Source organism: Anser anser, assembly GCF_964211835.1.
Source record: "Anser anser genome assembly, chromosome: 4".
NCBI classification, from domain to species: domain Eukaryota; kingdom Metazoa; phylum Chordata; class Aves; order Anseriformes; family Anatidae; genus Anser; species Anser anser.
In genome coordinates this window covers 20,022,009-20,042,309 of record NC_139724.1, presented here as the reverse complement: position 1 = coordinate 20,042,309, position 20,301 = coordinate 20,022,009, and the positions used below count along the sequence as shown (strand labels likewise).

Sequence of the window (20,301 nt, the reverse complement as noted above, 5' to 3'; positions counted from 1 at the left end):
GTAAAAAGGGCACACTATTTGAAAAATAAGTTTTTACATAGACTGCATAACATGGATTTTGTAACCCTTAATACTTGTTCAAGTAGGCAGTCTCACTGACAACATTAATTAAAAACACAGTAAAATAAAATGGAAACATTAGGTTTATCTTATCTTGCAGAATATTTCAACTCACAAATTAACACTCAAATAAAATTATTGTTTTAATTACTAAAACTTCACTGCATGTGTTTAGTTTACCTGGATGATAACGCTATAGTTTCCTTTTGAGAATACTGGAGGATTGTCATTTACATCAGAAACATCAATGTTAACTGTGGTTGTGTTATGTCTAGGTGGGTTTCCATTATCTGAAGCTTGAACTGTCAAAGTATATCCTGAAATCTAATAAATAATAATAATAAAAAAAATAAATTACACATTCACTAAAGAATAAAGACAGAATAACAAACACAGCTTTTCTTTTAAGGAAGAAATATTTTAGCACAACCCTCCATTAAAGCTTGCCTTTATATATTTAATCCTTTCTCTCCCCTTGCAGATGTCCCCTACCTCCCAACCCCAAAAGGCATTGACATAAATAGATACTTTCACTTCTGTTATGGCTGTATTAATTTTGGAATGTTTGAAATGTTAATTTACAAATATAATCCAAAAATGGTGGTCATCAAAAGTAAATACCTAACTAAATCCCAGCTGCTCAAGAAGTATAGAAAACTTACCTTTTCTCGGTCTAGAAGTTTAGTCACTTTTATTTCACCCCTGGTAGGGTCAATTGTAAAAGGATTTCCCTGATTGCCATCTATAATTGCATAGTGAATATAGTTGTTGGAAGGTCCATCAGCATCATCTGCCATAACCTAAGGAACATTATAGGCTCATTTAAAACAGTCTAAGTATACTCTATCATTGTTTAAATAAACTCATCCTGAAGATGATCATAGCTGGTTTGGTCTAACATATTACATAGTTCTCAGGAGAAACATAATATTCAGAACATATTAATACCATTTAATTTTCTGAAGAAATTCAGGAAATTATTTTAAGTCCTGTTCTGATGAGGAGAACAAAAATATATCACAAAATAACATCTACTTCCGCATAGCATTTCATGTTGCTGGTTCTGAAACTTTTTCAAAATATTTTTCAGTTACTCAGTGGCAAACTTATCTATTCATTTATCCCCATCTTCAAATCAATATTTATTCCTTCAAGACTGAAAGTATGATTGTTATGACAGAGTATTTCAAGGGAAAAAAATGACAATACGTACTGTAATGACTGACTGTTCAAGCACAGCATCTTCACTGATTACTGCAGTGTAGGTGTCTTGGCTGAACACTGGAGTATTGTCATTGATATCTGTTACATTAATATTCACTGTTACAACATCACTTAATGAAGGTGTGCCTCCATCTGTGGCTTCCACTGTCAAGTAATACTCATGAGAACTTTCATAATCCAAGCTTTCAATGATAAAAATGGCTCCTATTGGAGAAAATAAAACCATAGAAATTCCACTGTTACTGTAGTATTATATACTGCGTCTTCTGATCTTGTTCTGATGAATACTCAGCTTCTTCAGGGCTCAACTTGTCACTGTAAAGCTGGAGCTACACAGTGAGATAATCAGGCTTTACACAAAAAAAGATCAGAAGTTCCTGCCACTATCACAAAAGACTCTTATAATTTAAAACCACCTGGCTCACATTATATAATTAAAAAAGAAGAAAATAATGAAGAAGTTTAGAAAATGTCCTTTTCAATATTTTCAATTAAAATTAACCCAAAATACAAAAACATCTTTAGCTTGTCTTTCCTTCTGACCAACATTAATTTCAGTTATTGAGAATACAAAGGATACTCCAGTAACAGAAGTGTCTGATCATGACTTTTGATTAATAGAAATATCTGAGTCAAAGCGCGAGCTCATAACCAAATAGTTAAAATAGTTCAGTTGCTAATATATACACTAATTTACAGCTGGAAGAGTGTTTTCCTGGAATCCTCTTTCAAATACGTGAAGAAGTTAAACTAGCAAATTACTTCTACACTGTAACACCAGTGTGCACACTGGAAAAAGCTTTAGGAAGATTTACAATTTCTGTTGCATCGGTATAAATAACTGCTGTTAACTTTGTTTAAAAAATCATGATTTCTACCCAAAAGTATTGTCATTAGTAGGGCAAATTTTTCCAAAGAACCTAAGTGCTTCCAGAGACTAAATCTGATTAACACGCAAGCCTAAAATCTCCGCTGTCACGCTGGATATACGCTTGAATAGAATATTCCAATCTCTCTTTAATGCTGCATCAAACTCCTCTAGAATTACTGTCTTTGTAGGCCAATGAGTATTTTTCCCTGCCAATTTAATTTCTGATCTTTCTTTTACAGAGTCTGGCCACTCATTCTGATTACATGGCTTTTGTGAAAAGACTATTATGCTTCTATCATTACAAAACCACGTCTTTTCTCCCTGGATGGGGAACATTCCAGCTAGGAAACCTTTATTCTTGCCAGCTATATCTTAGAATCATACAATATCCTGAGTTGGAAGGGATCCACAAGGATCATCGAGTCCAACTCCTGGCTCCACACAAAACCACCCAAAAATCAGACCATGCATCTGAGAACATTGTCCAAATACTTCTTTAACTCTGACAGGCTTGGTGCCGGGACCACTGCCTTGGGGAGCCTGTCCCAGTGCCCAACCACCCTCTGGGTGCAGAACCTTTCCCTAATACCCAGCCTGACCCTCCCCTGTCCCAGCTCCATGCTGTTCCCTCGGGTCCTGTCACTGTCCCCAGAGAGCAGAGCTCAGCGCCTGCCCCTCCGCTCCCCCTGTGAGGGAGCTGCAGGCCGCCATGAGGCCTCCCCTCAGCCTGCTCTGCTCTGGGCTGAACAAACCAAGGGACCTCAGCCACTCCTCATCTTGCCCTCTAGGCCCTTCACCATCTTCGTAGCCCTTCTTTGGACACTCTCTAACAGTTTTATGTCCTTCTTATACTGGGACACCAGAACTGCACACAGTGCTTGAGGCGACGCCGCACCAGCCTAGAGCAGAACAGGACAATCCCTTCCCTTTCCTGGCTGGCAGTGCTGGGCCTGATGCACCCCAGGGTATGGTTGGCCCTCCTGGCTGCGAGGGCAGCCAGGCTCATATTCAACTTGCTGTCAACCAGAAACCCCAGATGCCTTTCTGTGGGGCTGCCCTCCAGCCTGTTGTTGCCCAGTCTGTACATATAGCCAGGGTTGCCCTGTCCCAGGTGCAGAATCTGTTGCTTACTTCTGGTATCTTCATGTGGTTGCTGATTGCCCTGCCCTCTAATTTGTCAAGATGTCTCTGCAAGGCTTCTCTACCCACGAGGGAGTCAACAGCTCCTCCCAATTTAGTGTTATATGGATCTGTGTCTATGAATCTAACACAAATAATAATAAATAACAGCGATAAATGAAGTTTCTATTCTACATTCTATTGCACTCGTTTAGTAGGCATCCCATCAAAACGGGTAAACAGACAGTAGCACTGGTTTCGCAGCCAGGATGGATGATGCACATAGATTATGCATTATATATTTGGATGAATTATTGCAGCACATAGTATAAGCACTATTCTTGGTGAGGCTAACATATCCTTTCAGGATAAACATTGCAGTAAGACCAGTTGCAATCTGTTACCTGTTGTTGAATCAATACTGAATTTTCCATGTTCATTCCCACTGGCTATTGAGTATGTGATTTCAGCATTGGCTTCAATGTCCCTGCTTGCAGCGTAGATCTGTATAACTTCAGTTCCAACCAAAGTGTCTTCTGATACACTTGCACTATATTCCCTATGCTCAAATACAGGTGGATTATCATTTATATCCAAAACGGAAACTATAAGACTACTTGTGGAAGAAAGTCTTCTAGGTAAACCTTCATCTGTAGCCTTCAAAATCAGAGTGTACACAGCTTGTAATTCCCTATCCAAAGGCTTCTCCAACCGGATGATTCCAGAGAATTCATCGATAGAGAACTGGCCCTCTGCAGAGTTCACCAGTGAATAATGGATTTTGCGGTTCATCCCTGCATTTTGAAAACATTGGCAGAGTTTGAATCAGCAGTCAAAATACACCAACATAATAACAGGTCTGATAACTATAGAAATAAAATATGCATATTAAATACTATCATTCATGCTAAAGCAAATTTCAGCAGGAGTTAAAGGCTCCTGTCAAGGGCAGAATGATTTCCAAAAAGATGTAATTAATTTAAAAAAATTAAGCTAACACTTCATTGCACCAATTTTCTGCCAGACAAAAAACATGAAGCATGGTTCTGCTTCAGTCACAGTACTAGCTAATATGAAACGATTAGTAATACAAATCTAATTATAACTTTAGAACAACAGCATCTGCTTAGCAGGCTTAAAAAATAACACAGGAGGATATGGAAGAGTTCGGCAGTATCAAATAACTAGACATCATTCCAGTAAGTTTATTTAAGAACTACAACCCAAAATTAACAGGAACATCATTTCTGGCAAACATTGCTGTAAAGCAGAGCAAACAAAAAGTCTACAGGGTTTTGGGCCAAGTATTTTGCTCCAGAGTCTCAAAGAGTAGTGAAGTGTGAAAACATCTGTCTGCTGCCTTTCAATTCAGCAACCTAGCTATATCATAGCACAAAGCAGGTTAGTTGTTTCAAGAGACTGAGGCAACTATTAATTACATGATTAATAAACTGCTGATATATGGAAATCATACGCTTTTAAATAAAGACTTTATGCTGTTTTGTTCTTCCTTCCAAAAACAAAGCCTAAGAACGAATTCTATCTAATGTCATTTTCAGTTCGTGTTCACTTAAATAATTGTAACTGAACAGTGATGAAAGAGATAGCAAAAATCTTAATGGGCAGCATATGCTTTTAGAATAGAATAGAGTAGTGCAGTTGGAAGTGGCCTTCTTAAGATCATCTACTCCCTATATAAAATTGTAATTGACCGGTTCTCTTTATGGTGTGATCATCAATGGCTTTCCTGAGGAGCACACATTCAAAATCTATGAATAAATATTTACACAAGTATACTTGGTCTTCCTTTTACTTACACCAGGAGTAAAAGGATGTAACTGACCATAACAGCTTAGCACACAAAAAATAACCTAAATTTTGTCTCCCTCCTCCCTCTTCTTTTTAACAGAGAGAGACAAAAGGGATGTTTTCCAAGCTACTCACATATGAAAGTCAGGTGTTACATGATTTAGTAGACCTAAATATATCGTTCAGGAGGCTAATCCTGAGAGGTATTGAACATCTGTCAGTTCCACCGAAAGACTTAACACCTTTCAGGGTAAGCCTAAATAAACATTACTGTAACTTTGAGACCATGACAAAAGTATTGGTCAAAGAATGCATACCTGCATCTGCATCTGTTGCCTGCACTCTTGTCAAAAGGGTTTTAGGCTCTGTGTTTTCAAATACTGTAATGGAGTATGGATCAGCTGTAAACTCTGGGGCATTATCATTCACATCTTCCAGAGTCAGAATAATATTGGCCTGGCAGAATCTTCCTCCTCCATCTGTGGCTTTCACTAGAAGGTAATAAACCGCTTGCTGCTCACGGTCAAGTGGCATTAATGTTTTCAATTCACCTATAAACAGAATAACAAATATAAGTTAATACAAGTTGCAAGAATCAAATATCCTTAATATGCTCTCTTCTAAAATCTTTGTACTCAGAAAAACAAAACAACAATTTTCTTTTTGAGGATAATTTAATCAGTGGCTAAGTCAGCAGCTGTACTGCACTAATAAGTTCCACTTTGGACAAAGCATGTCATTGGCCTGCCTTTTCTGCTTGAAGAGATTAAATACTAAAACCCTTAGCTTTTTTTTTTTTTCCAAATTATTCTGAAAAAGAAATTAGCTAGAGTAAGAATACCCAATAGTCCAGAGACAATGTGTGTACGCTCATGAATTAATATGTTACTATGTAAAGAAAATTAAAATATTAGAACACAGGTTTTAATAAAATGCAAGGTGAAGTCCCGGGCTATTTTGTTGTGTTTCTTCCACAGCTATTGACTTGACCCTCTCCTCTAACATTTAATGAATAAACAGAGCTATTCACACCATCAAATATACTGCTACAGAAAAATTTCTAGAAGTCTAACACATACTTTCTTATCCAAGTGACAGAAAACATGATGACAGGCATAAAGTGTAGTCATTGTCTTCTTTTGACTGATTAAAAAAAGTATTCTGAAATGTTGTTTGCAAGTATTCTAGCCCCAACAATTCTGAATTCATGTAACAACATGCTAGCATAGCACACAGGTGACAAAGTCAACCCCTATGAAGTAAGAAGTGCACATTGCATTGACCTACCTTATAATCCAGAAGATATGAATGCCATGAAAACCAAACAAAGCCAGGGAATTTAAAAGTTTATATTGCTTTTATAATGATTCCAATGAAATTGGAGGCAATTTTGGTATTTACTACAGAAAGTAAATTTGTTGCTCATTCTAACCTCAGCCTATTTAACATACCAAACCAAATGATGGCAAAGAGAGAATCTGAATGAAGATATTCTCAGTTTACAAACTATGATCGCTACTAACAAAATATAAAAAGCACAAAATTCATGGCATGCTTTTACTCCAGTCCCTTCTGCATGAAGTTTCTGGCTTCGGGGCAGTTACCTTATTTACTCTTTAGTTCCTTGTGTTTTAAACACTTGCCTTTTCCCTGACTTCTAATCGATATATTATTAGTATTTGTACTAGAAACTCACAGTTTAAATAACAGTTACATAATAAACTCAACCTTAATGCAAAGCTTAAAATGCTGACCTTTATGCATGTCTTAATGTAATCATATAACATTTTATAAAATGAGATGATAATTACAATTTTGTGTTCAAAGCATTATTACCTGTGTCTGGAGTGAGTCCGAACTTCTCTGCTCCTGTGCCATGCAATGTGTAAGTAATTTCTGCATTGGAACGAATATCTGCATCTGTAGCAGATACCTGCATTATCAGTTTGCCAGGAAGGGCATCCTCCGGAACAGTGTCGGTGTATAAAGCCTGAAAGGTTTTAAAATTTCATTGAAGGACATAACGCATGGAGTAAGTAGGGCTTGGAAAGGGGATGGAAAGAATGACAGATGAGATAATATTCTGTTTCAATGTTTGGGAAAACATGAAGTGAACCGGAGGATGAAATACCTGAAAATGTTAAGGGCTTACGATTTTCTAATTAATTACCTCACATTTATTAAATTATACATAAAGGTAATTATTACTGAAACCACAGAGACTCTTGGGTGTCAATGCATAGTTAAGAACTCTAAACACTTGTCACTGATTAACTGCTAATTAAATACATTCCCAAGGTAGGAGTTCTGAATTTTTGGCAATTTTTTCCTCTTTCAGTAAATCAACTTGTCTAGGTCTGACTCAATCTAGAAGAAACTGATGTCGATCTTTTATGTAACAATGCATGAAATACAAGCTTCCAGTTTAAAAGGCTCTGAGCACTCTAACAGCTCATTTAAATGAGGGATGTGATTTTAATTAGGACTGAGACTTATAACACCAATATTATCAAAGGAATAAAGCTAAAAACACCGACTTTCCAGTTTGTATTTAACTACAATAATTTGTATGCAAGTGATCACTGACTATTAAAAAGAATCAGTCACTGTGTACTTGATCCTTCCCAGGACAAGAAAAGATTTTGTCTTTCTACCCAGTAACATCAAATCTGTGCTCAACAAGACAGTTATGAAAAAATCCAAACACGCTAAAATTTAAAAAAATAATAAAAAAAAGGCTATGAAAATATAGGGCTTTCTTATAATGTAGTCATACTTCCCTTCTTGTTTTTTTTTTTTTTCCTCCTTTTCCCATTCTCTACCTTTCATATCTGTTTTTGCAGACTATCAAATGTGGTAAAGTAGATAGCTTAGTAAAAAGAAAATGTTTATGGATTACAGATTTTTGATGTTGCTGAGTGCAACTGCTGGAAAATATTCCAGTCTTTTCAACTCGTCTACTCTTATCACAAATACATCAACTAAGTGATGGTATGTGGCCTTCTTTGGCTTTGCTTCCTTCAGAAAATAGAGCATATGAACTATAATGGCAGTAGCTTAGAACAATTCATATTGGGAAAGCATGCACTAACACAGGAGAAATGAACTAAAATACTCCTCATACTCTTTAAACACCCAATAAGTGTTAAAATTGCATCAATGAATTGTTGTTGGTTTTTTTTTTTTTTTTTTTTACAGAAATTTGCCCATTGCTTTCTTTGACAGCAGTAGTAGTCCAAAGCTCTGTTACCAACATAAAAGGAATACCTATTCGTATCCTGAGAACTCCTGAGAAGCAGTTTCAGTTAAAGTGTGCTTACATTTTACCTACAGAATCAGCTGGACACGGAAGATAGAAGACCGTGCCTACCTTTTCACAAACAGGACTATTATCATTGGCATCAAGGACTTTAACCTCCACCACAGCTCTAGTTGCAAATGTCCCATCAGTCGCTGTAATATTTAGAAGATAATTGTCCTTTTCTTCCCTGTCCAGGGGCTTTTTCACATAGACTTTCCATTCATTCTGTATATTTTCAACAGCAAACTGTCCCAAGGGATCACCCCCTAAAATATGAAAAGAAGCATTTAATTAAAGACAAGAGGGAGAATGTTGCTCCATCAACATAGTTTTTGAAAGAAAAAATCCAAATGCAAACAAGCAGCCACTTTCTGTGGCTTTATATGGAAAGAGCTTCATTTTTCAGGTAGAAATAGTCAGTAGATGCTCATACAACCTAACTGCTGCCGATAGGATCTATAAAAATCAATATAGAAATTCATGTAGCATTATAGATAACATCATAAGACACTTATACAGAAAGAATAACATTAGAATACTCCACTGGAAAGGAACACTTATTTTGTGATATTTCTTTGATTCCTTGTTTAACTGCATCATTGATTTTAGTGTAAATATGTATTTCTTAATAAAATTTGATATATAGGAAGTAAACAAAAAACTTAGGAAAGCATGTTAAGCAAAGAACACGTCAAAGAGAACGTCAAAGACCTGTTTTCTAAAACTCTTCTTTCCCCCCCAAAGTCCTTATTTCATTTTAAGACACACATTCTTTCTCTGCAGCTACATGATTTCAAGTGTTCTTCAAGAATTTGAAGGATTAAGTTATACCACACTTCATTCCAGGACTACTCAAATGATTATTCTGACATTACTCAAAAAGAGTTACCTGTAATGTAGTAAGAGACTTGTCTATTGGCTTCTTCCGTATCAGCATCGGTTGTACTTAAGATGGCGATTACTCCACCAGGAGGGTCATCCTCACTGACTGTTCCTTTATATATCTCTGCAGTAAAGCGCGGAGGATTGTCATTCACATCTGTAACAGTAACTTCAACCACAGCCAAAGACGACAGCTGAATTTTTTCACCCCGATCAGATGCAACCACTGTTATTTTGTATTTGTCTCGCTTCTCATGGTCAAGTTCTTTGAGAGTCGTAATCCAGCCAGTTTCCATGTTTATGGTAAAAGACTCTATAACGTCCAGTTCTTGATAAGGATCTAAGCTGTAAGTGACCTGCCCGTTGAGTCCTGAGTCTGAGTCAGTGCCTTTAACTTGTATGACTCTTGTTCCAGCTGGCATATTTTCTACGATGAATGCTTCATATGGATTGGACTCCAAAACTGGTTTGTTATCATTTGCATCTTTTACCTGAATGCTTACCTCTACTGTGGAAACAACATTATAATCTTCATTTGTATACTGTGCTAGCACTGAGAATTGGTACCATTTAGTTGTTTCATGATCAAGATTCTTCTCAAGTTTCAACCTTCCAGTCTGTCGGTCAATCACAAAAAAATCATCTCTATTGCTTTCAGGAGTGTTCCCTTTAATCAGACTATATACCAAAGTCTGATTATGCTCTGCTTTGATAACATCTATCACAGTTCCAATTGGAATGTCCTCGGAAACCGTGTAAGAATAAAAAGGTTCTGAAAATTTTGGAAGAGTCACTTCTGGTGGTAGTATTCTAGCATAGACAGGAACAACTGACTCTTTCTGGGGGGATCCACCATCGACTGCTCTAACAAAGAAGGTTAGAAACTCATTTTCTAAACCAATTAAGCTTTCTTTTGTAGTAATGATACCAGACAATGAATCAATTTCTAAATTCTCTTTAACATGTTCAGACTCTGCTTCAATAGCATATGTGATGTCTGCATTTGTACCCTCATCAGCATCAGAAGCCCAAATTTTAATGACAGAAGTACCCCGTGGAACATCAGATCCAATACTTACTTCATACTCTGTTGCTCGGAATTGAGGAGCATTATCATTGTCATCTGTAAGTATTACATTGACTGTACAGAAAGCAACTTTTCCTCCTGAATCTTTGGCCATTAAACTAATGGCAATTACTTTTTCTGCTTGTGTTTCACGGTCAAGCTTTTCAGAGGTAAATATTTGCCCTCTCTCATTTGTATAAAACCTATCTTTGGCAAAATCATTTACAATGTGGTAAGTGATGTGGCCGTAAGTACCAGAATCTTCATCTGTTGCTTTAACTTCAGTCACCAAAGTATGCAATGGAGCATTTTCAGCTAGTTCAACCTCATATTCATTCTGGCTGAAAACAGGGCTGTGCATATTGGCACTGGTTACAGTTATATGAACTTGGGCTGAACTTCTGAAAACCCCATCAGAAACAGACACATTAAGATTGTAATGTGACTTTAGCGTTTGTCTACGTAGGTTTGAGACAGTGATAATGCCAGTTTTACTATTAATTACAAAATTCTTTTGGTCATTGCCTGTCAGAACGGAGTACTCCAGCTTGTCAACATCCGAACTATCTGCATCTGAGGCTTGCACACACGTCACAAAATGTCCATGGGGAGCCAGTTCACTAATTTTAGCTTCATAAAGCAATTGATTAAAAAGAGGGGGGTTGTCATTGAGATCAGTTACATCAACAGTTACAATAGTGTCACTGCTCAAGGGCAGCATGCCACCATCTATTGCCCTTATTAGTAACTTGTGTTGCTGAATTTTTTCGTAGTCCAAAGTTCTTGCTGTGAGAATGAGTCCAGTGCTGCTGTCTATGTGGAAGTAGTCACGACTTTCACTGTTATCCTCAACCAAATGATAGGAAATCCCCCTGTTTGTTCCAGAATCAGCATCTGTAGCGCTCACTTGTATAACAGATGTTCCAATGACAGATGCCTCAGAAAGGGTTGCAGTGTAAGACTGCTCTGTAAACACGGGAGGATTATCATTGATGTCTTCCACCATTATGTCTACAAACACATCAGCATGTGCCCCAGTTAGGGAGTCTGTTGCCCGAATACTCAGCTTGTAGGCTGGATGAGACTCAAAGTCAAGAGGGGCAACAACATTTATAACTCCAGTGCTGAATTTGATAGTGAACTGATTGAAAGGATCTCCATCTGTGATGCTGTAAAACACTTTAAGTCCTTCTGGGCTGATTGCTTGTACATGTACAACAGGACTATGGAGCTGAATGTTTTCTGCTATCTCTGCGCTGTAGAAAGGCTTTTCAAAAACTGGCATAGCTTTATTCATAACTGTAATTGGGACTATAACTTCAGCAGAAAAAGCAGGTTCTCCTCCATCTTTTGCCACTACTGTGATCAGGTACTCCTTATTTAGTGTGTCTGGTTCAAACTTCTTCTTCAGTGAGATTTCACCAGTTGGATCAATTTGGAAATGTTCATGATGTTCTTTAAGATAGTAATGCACCTCTCCATTTCTGCCTGTATCTTTATCTACAGCAGTGACACGTCGAACAACATGGCCTACTTCAGCATCTACTTTAACAACAGCATAATATGGAAGATTAACAAAAAACGGAGCATTATCATTTACATCTTCCACTGTGACTTTAACTACAATATGTGCAACAACTGATGGTTTATGTTCCTCTGTCACTTCTATGACCACATCAAAAGATTCTTGCTGTTCACGATCAAATGGAATTCCTGTTGTTGAAAGGACTCCTGAAGTTGGGCTTATTTTAAATCTGCTGTCTGGATTTAGAATATGGTAAAACAAAGGCTCATTTATTTGATTCCCTATAGCAGTAACCACAGCTATTGTTTTTGCCTCGGTGGAATTCTCCTGCACTGTTGCAGAGTAAGAACTCTGTGTGAATTTCAGCTGGCTTGTCTTGCTTTCTTTCACATTAATTTTTACAGATGCAGTGCTTGCAAATCTGCCATCAGATGCTCTCACTGTTAATTCGTATCTGCTTCGTAGCTGAGTTGTATTTTGTACTGTTATATCTCCAGTCTTAGGGTTTATTGAAAATTTTTCTCCAATGTTGCCCTCAATAATGGAATAAATTAACTGTGAAAAAATGCCTGAATCAGCATCAGTGGCATTTACGCTGATGACTTTCACGCCTCTATAGGTTGGAACCAAAATGGATGTCTCGTACAACTCTCTTGAAAACACAGGAGGACAATCATTGATGTCAATTACATAAATAGTAACATTAGCTGCATATTCTGCATATAAACGTGGTATCCCCGTATCATGTACTTGAACTGAAAAGTGGAAAATGTTTGTCTCTTCGTAGTCCAGACTCATTACTGTTCTAACGGCACCAGTGCTAGAATCAATGGCAAAATACTTACGGACAGATGGTTCAACAATTTGATAAACAAGCAAAGCATTTGATTCTTTATCAGCATCTGTAGCTCGAATTACTAATGGGACATTCTTGTCAGTTAGAACTACACTGTTAATTGAAGCTGATTCACTGATGAGTCCTGTATATTCAGCCTGCATAAAAATTGGCGTATTGTCATTCTCATCGCGAAGATGGACCAAAACTGTTGCATTAGTGGACAAGCCAGCCATGTTTGTTCCCTGCACAGTCAATGTGTAAACGGGCAAAGTTTCAAAATCAAGAATCTTCTGAGAAACAATGACACCTGAGTTGGGGTTGATAGCAAAGGCATCACCTATATTACCATCCTTTATTTCATAAACTACCGAAGACTGACTGTATGCTGTAACCATTCCAACAAAACTGCCAATGCTGGCACTTTCACTGATTTCTGTAGAATATTCTTTGGCTGTGAATTTTGGCGCGGCATTGTCAGAAACTGTAACAAATATGTGCACAGAGGTCACTTCACTCATTGGAGGATCTCCTTTGTCTGTAGCTTTTACTATCAAGTTGTATTCTTCCTGGTTACTACGATCTAATTCTTTTGCAATTTTAATCATACCCAAGATGGGATCTATAAAGAAGGAATTTCCAATATTGCCTGTGAGAAAAAAAGAAAAGTAATTAAGATAAAGGTATATACAAATTAAAAAAAAAAAAAGGTTGTTTATTTGGCCATGTACTAAAACAGATAGAGAAAATAAAGACCGTTAAAATTCTTGATTTTGTTTAACAAACATTTGTAGCCTCTCAAACTTTTCTGTAATGAAGAGCTCGCACTAATTCTAAATTTATTTGTAGAACCATAAAAAAGTTAGTAGAGCTATGCAAGACTTGAAAATAAATGCAAAATATTTGATTCATTTTCCATTTAAAAAAAACTTAAAAGATGGCAAGTACTCTGCAAATTTCAACATTATAAATTATTTATTTTCTTTAAATTATCTTTGTAACTGAGTTTGTGCATAAGCCCACTTAAGTATCTACTGAAGTTGAAAAATTTATGTTCAGAAATTAACATTAGTGGAACACAAGTTACATTTCATGATCTAAAATAACTAGACTGTTCTGAAAAATTGAAGTGTTTTAATGACACTTGTTAATCGTTGTTAATTGTTTATGCAAACATTAAAGCACTGCTTCAAAATTAATCTTTCTGAACTGTATCAAAAGTTGCATTTCTAATTTCATATTAATACATTGGCAAGTTATTCCCTGTGATGAAGTATTAGGAAAAAAAAAAATACTACCTGCTGAGTATTGCCAGCTGCCACTTGATAAACATTTGTTTTCTTTACACTTCCAAATATAAAGAACACACTGCACACAATATTCAGCTCATGTACTAAATACAGTAAGTTTTAACATTTTATTTCCTTAAAATTTATGTTACTAAAACCATGCTCTCAGCATGGAAAAAATTTTTTTAAGAACTTCTGAGTTATGCATACAAGTAGGCAAAAGATTTTTTTTAAGTGGAGGCTCTAAACACAGTGGCATTCTTAGAATATCCCATTACAAATCTAAGCAGTCATTACAAACATTTAAGGAATGTTCCTTCCATAAGCTTAGAACATCAATTATAATGCTTTAACCTCCCAGTCCTATAAGACAAACCTAACCTAAGTCTTACATTTACTCCTATAAAAAGCTAGAAGAAATGAAGAGAACAGGGTTTAACTTAATTTTAGACAGCATGCATACACATATTTTTCTTACAATGTTTTGGCATTGATAAAACAAGAACTACTAAACTAGTAAAGAAGAAAGTTTCATGAACATTAGTGTCCTGCCTAGCAAAAAAGTAGTATTTTTTACAAATAACAGAAAAAAAATATATTTTAAGAATTTTATCAAATATATTCTTCTTCTTCAAACAATTATAATTGCAGCTTCATTTTAATAGTGTTTAAATGTGTTTTCAAATCAAAATAACATTTTGGAGGAAGAAATGAATAATACTTACAATAAGCAATTTCTATACCTTTACAAAATAACTTACATCAAACAAAAATAAACACTTGTGCATAACACCTTGCACGCAACCGTAACTGAACAAATTTTACCTACTGTTCTGTTTAAAATGCAATTTCTTATGCTTGTGACTTGGACTTTTATTTTAAATCACTTTCTAGATTGAAGGTCGTACAGCGCATAGTTAATGAAATATAAATTACTTTTTTTTTTTTTTTTCTCAGGCATAGTGCCTAAATAGTTCAGGACCTTGGTGGTAGTAGGTTTGTACCTAGATTTCATGGGCCAAACCAAAACTCACTTCTGAATGCTAAGTGAACTCAATCAGTGTCATCCCATATTCACACTGTTCAAAATCACCATCATTAGAATGTCATTGTTATAGGCACGTTCAGGAAGACACTACGAAGTGAAAAATAAGTAGCAGCACCTAATGCTCTTCTCTGGCCTGTAACCTGAAGGACTGTCTATGATAAATTGACTGGCTATTAAAGGAATTCTTAAATATTTTATTGAACGAGAATAGCAATCCTAATATAAATCGGCTAGAGGGAACCATGCAAAGCAAGCCCTTCCCTGCTACTTGTATCAGAAAGTTTAACTTAAATTGGGACAATTTAGTGGTTGTTTCTGCAGAAGTATATGGATATCGTAAGTATCATCAAATAACATTTTAGAAAGTTGCAAGAATTAAGATGTAAGAATGTCAACATACCTGATTCAATAGAATACACAATTTCTGCATTTTTCCCTTTGTCCTTATCTAATGCTGTAACCTGGAGCACTGCTGATCCAATAGCTGCTGACTCATATACTCGTCCTTCATAAGAAGAGCTGGTGAACCATGGAGCATGGTCGTTCGTGTCACTAACATTAATGACGATCCTAGCATAGTTGCGCTTTACAGGAACATCTTGATCTCGAACCTAAAACAATTAGCATAATACTAGTAATTATCACTAATAACTCTGAAGTTCATCAAACATTAGTAATAATTCAACGTTCAATCTGTGCCAGAGACAAAGCGTGCATACAAATTAAACACACAAATCAATAAATGGTTGTATTATGAGGACAAATTGAAATGACATTAATGAAAAAAACCTTTTATAGGATACAGAACAAATATTGTGCTTATTTACCATTACTGTGAGAATATGCTGGTTCATGGTCTCATGATCCAGTTTTTCTGAAGTATAAAGAGATCCAGTTCCAGGGTCCAGACGAAATTTTTTAAGACTGACGGGATCTGTGCTGCCCTGCATAGTATAAATGAGTTTATTCTTCTCATCTCTGTCCGTGGCACTGACTTGCAAAATTTCTGTCTCCGGTACAGTGTCCTCAGGTATAACAATTTCATATTTTGAAGCAGAAAACTGAGGCCTGTGATTATTTGTATCTATAACTTTGATGTACACCTGAAACGATACAGTGGGGAGGGGAAAACATTGATCATATTTGGGAAGCAAAGATGAAAAGAGAATATCATTACAAATTAGACAATAATGCTAATACAATTCCAATGCAAGCAAAATTTTTATTTTATTTTTATTTTTTTCTTCTGTTTTCAGAGAAGGAGAGACAGGTATAGGGACGAGGTAGAGGAAAAAAGGGACTCACTAAATCCATATCTGCCTCACCTTCCTTAAAGTCAGAAAGAGTTTCTAAGCAGATTTGAAGGATTTTGTTCTAAGTAACAGCAAAAAGACGGCTGCATATAAGTAACAAAGTCTTGCACCAAACCCTGCAGGCACCACAGTACAGCCTCATGAATTGAAGTCAGAATCTGGGAATACAAAGACAGAAGTGGGCGTGGAACTTTTGGGTAACTGTATACAATGGTCTTCCCAAAAACTGGGATGTTACCCACTCTGCTAGCTGAAATAATTGTCACCAGAAATACTATTTTCAATAATTTCCCTCAAATAAAAAAAGGATAGACAAGCACATAAAATGTAATATAAGAGAGCTGAAGAGGGCAAGTGTGCAATCTCAAGAGTTAGAAGCCAGATATAGAATAAAATGCTACACAAGGAATAAAAAAAACCAAGTTTTAAGTTTATTTGAAACCACAAAACAACCTGTGGGTAAACAAGATCACCAGGAAATATAAAAATATTAAAAAGCAATTAAAACACAGGAAGCCTGTGCTAAATTACAATTCTGCTTCAGTTTCATTTACTAAGAAGAACAGGGATCACAACCCTACACAAAACAAAATAAAAATGTGATACTGGTAAAGCAGTGGGGCTGGAATAAGAAGCTGCTAAATGAAATTAAAAAATCAGCATGACAAGATGGGAACCACACACAGATTCTGCTGGATTGCAGGGGAAAAACAAATAGATGGCAATGCTCCTAATGTAACATGCACTGCTAATAATACTGAGCTCTGCTGCCAGGCAGCAGGGGCATGCGAGTGTACATGTGTGTGCACACTGGTATCTGCAGCCACAAGCACAGCCACCTAACTATTTTACTCTTAGGCGTTCCAGTGAGCCATAATCCACTATACAGCACATTCTTCAGTGTTTGAAACAGCCTCCTATGACAAATACAAACTATCACTGCTTTTTATAGGAAAATGCTGCCTCCCACAACCTACTAGAATTCTCAGAAAACAGAAGAAATAGAAAATAACCAATTCTTTGGCACATCGATAAAAATCCCTCGCAAGAGGTTGCTATGGAAACTAAGGAGTTTGGCTTCTTTTCTCATTGATTAGAAACTACTTAAAGATGGAAAATAAAAAGAAAAAATACTGATTTCCAGTAGGGAGAAAATTAATGGTAGGTGATCCAGGAGGTCTTTTAGGTCAAGGTTTTAAATATATTCATTAACAAATTCAATTGGAAAATGAACAGCAAGAATGAAGAGAATATGACCTTAAGTATGCAATTTTTTAGATTGTCATGATTAGAGCAACACAAAAAAAAAGTTCTCTCTCTCTCTTTTTTTTTTTTTTTTTAATTCTGTACAAATGAAATACATTTTAATGCATCCTGGAAGAAGAACTGATATCAAATTCTGAATGGTCCACTACAGTCACTTGCATAGCAGTTTAGTAAAAAATATACCTGCACATTGAATACTCACACGCAGGAAAATTAAAAATGAAACCAAATGAAGATGACTAACAAATTAAAAAGCAGAAAACCCCAACCTCAATGTAAATCAAACTAGACTAGTATACATTGTATAAATAAAAGCTTAGGAGACCATATACAACACAATTCGTACACAGATAATGTGCTTTCAAAATCAGTACACCTCAACAACTTTTTATTCAATTCCCACCTTCTAGCAGATTATTAAGTTCAGACTCAGAAAAACAATAAGTGAAAAGATAAAGTGTAAATTTTGAAAAATCTAAATCAAAATCATTAAGTTCATGTGTATTTCTCCCCAGATGAGAAAACATGGAAACTATAGTCAAACTTGGTGGTGAGGGGGAATGCAACTCCAGAGCAACTGTGTTAGATTAATCTGCAGAGTGGAAGACATGGCCATTTGTGCTGCTGGAACTACACAAAACCAATGCAGGAAAGAATTTCTAGAACACAGCACCCAAAAAATTGTGCAAAGTACTAAGTAAAATACCTGGAATGTAGTGACTGTGATGCCAATTAATTGTATTATCAACAAACATATTGCTAAAGAATTAACACAATGACTCAGTCATTATGAGTGGCTTGCTCAGGTATTCCATTACTTGTCAAATTACTTGCTCAGGCATGCAGCTTTTCTGAATACTAGTAAACACAACTGCAAATACACAATCTGATCTATAAGTGTAATCATTTTAAATGCACCTAAAATTCAGAGTTCACGTTTGACTCAGCTGGAAAGGTCTTTTGCCTACACACTTTAGGATTCATTTCTCACTCGCTGATGTTGTTACTTTATGCCTATCTGATGGACAAGCGTAACACGAATCCAAGTGCACTCTTGCAGTAAGGAAGGCTAACCACATGCTGGGCTGCTTGAATAAGGGGATCAGCAGGCAGGGGGAAAGGAATTACTCCCCTCTACTTAGCACTCGCTTGTGGGACTGTAGATCCACTATAGTTTTGAGCCCTGCTGGGCAAAATGGATCTTGACAAACGGAAAAGAAACCAGTTAAAGGCTGTTAAAATTCAGACTTCTCAGAGGTGCACAATGAAAGAACAAGAAGCAACACTCACAATAAGGGAAATTACAAGTAGACGTAAGATAAAAATAAAATTTTCTTTTCAAGAAGGGTTGCCTAACACTGACATAAAAACATGTCCAAAGAAGATATGCTTTAGATTGGATATTAGGAGAAATTTCTTTACTGCAAGGGTTGTGCGGCATTGGAACAGGCTGCCAAGGGAAGTGGTTGAGTCACCATCCCTGGAGGTCTTCAAGAAATGTGCAGATATAGAAAGCAGAAGCATGGTTTAGTGGTGGACTTGTCAGTACTAGGCTGAAGGTTGGACTAGACGATCTTAGAGGTCTTTTCCAACCAGAATAATTCTATGAAGAGGTGGAAGCCCTGTCATCTCAGGTGCTCAGAACTGGACAAGTCCTTGAACAACTTGATCCAACTTTACAGCTTGCTCTGCTTTGAGCCACCAGTCTTAACTAGATGAGCTCCACGGCTTCCCTCCAATCTAAAGTCTTGGACTAAGGAACTAATAGACTAAGGAAAGCCTGCTTTCAAGACAGATATTCTTGCTGATGTTAAGTGACAGATGCTAGATGTGCAATTTCCTTTCAAATGTGAAAAGACCAAATTGTCATGTAAACTGTTAAGGCCTTCATATTAAATAAGAGGCAACAGACGACAAAAGTAAAATCGCACTCTCAGTTATTAAAGACCCACGCAGTACGAGATGGGTTTGTGTGCTTGAGAACAAAGTAACTACATGAAGAGCTTGTGCTACTCTAAAGTAAAATGTATAATAAAAGACAATTCTGCAAATTTTCAATGAAATTATTGAAAGATTCAAATGAATTATATGAGTATTATCACTTAAGAAAGAAGTTTCTTCATGAAGAGGCACACAATAGAAAATTTGACATTAATAGACCGTAATGTTATCTCTGAAATGAAGTAGTGTGGAACTGAAGAGACTTGACTGATTTTGCAGGGCTATGTAAGGGCTGGATTGCACAATTGTTGTCTCCTCACAGATCTCTCAGAGAGCAATACGGTCTGGTGATACAGAAAGAGAACAAAGCAAACCAGGATTACTTAGGGGAAGGACTTGAAATGAATTGCTTAAATGACAGGTGAAACCCAAATTTGTGTAGGAATGCATTGATTATTAGTATGTTATAGAGAAGATGTGTGTCACTGGCAAAACATAGTGTGTAATATTTAAAAATGATGTTCCTTTGGATAGTTTTAAACTAATTTTTCATTTGCTGAATTCTTGTTGAGTTTTAAATCTCCTCTCTTCATTCATAATAACATTATAGTTACTTTGATGTGTTTATATTCATGTTCATAAACAAAAAGTTATATTATCCGGAGATAATAAAAATGCATTCTGTTTCCATAATGTCTCTGTGGAGCAGCGTGGTGATCACAAGCAAAAATGCACATTTAATCAATGAAGAA

At 36.3% G+C, this 20,301-nt stretch overlaps 1 protein-coding gene across 6 annotated transcripts in view; it reads right to left on the bottom strand.

Annotated features, from left to right (window-relative positions):
- The window catches only part of FAT1 (FAT atypical cadherin 1), a 109,191-nt gene that overhangs the window by 19,196 nt on the left and 69,694 nt on the right, over window positions 1-20,301 (bottom strand). For all 6 annotated transcript variants that reach the window (XM_083836393.1, XM_083836395.1, XM_083836397.1 and 3 more), the window contains 10 exons: window positions 15,857-16,132; window positions 15,430-15,640; window positions 9,274-13,341; window positions 8,454-8,650; window positions 6,920-7,073; window positions 5,401-5,634; window positions 3,679-4,068; window positions 1,274-1,488; window positions 723-860; window positions 241-384 (listed from right to left, as the gene is read on the bottom strand). In XM_083836393.1, coding sequence (XP_083692519.1) covers window positions 241-384; window positions 723-860; window positions 1,274-1,488; window positions 3,679-4,068; window positions 5,401-5,634; window positions 6,920-7,073; window positions 8,454-8,650; window positions 9,274-13,341; window positions 15,430-15,640; window positions 15,857-16,132 — 6,027 coding nt within the window. The remainder of the gene's footprint in view (window positions 1-240; window positions 385-722; window positions 861-1,273; window positions 1,489-3,678; window positions 4,069-5,400; window positions 5,635-6,919; window positions 7,074-8,453; window positions 8,651-9,273; window positions 13,342-15,429; window positions 15,641-15,856; window positions 16,133-20,301) is intronic.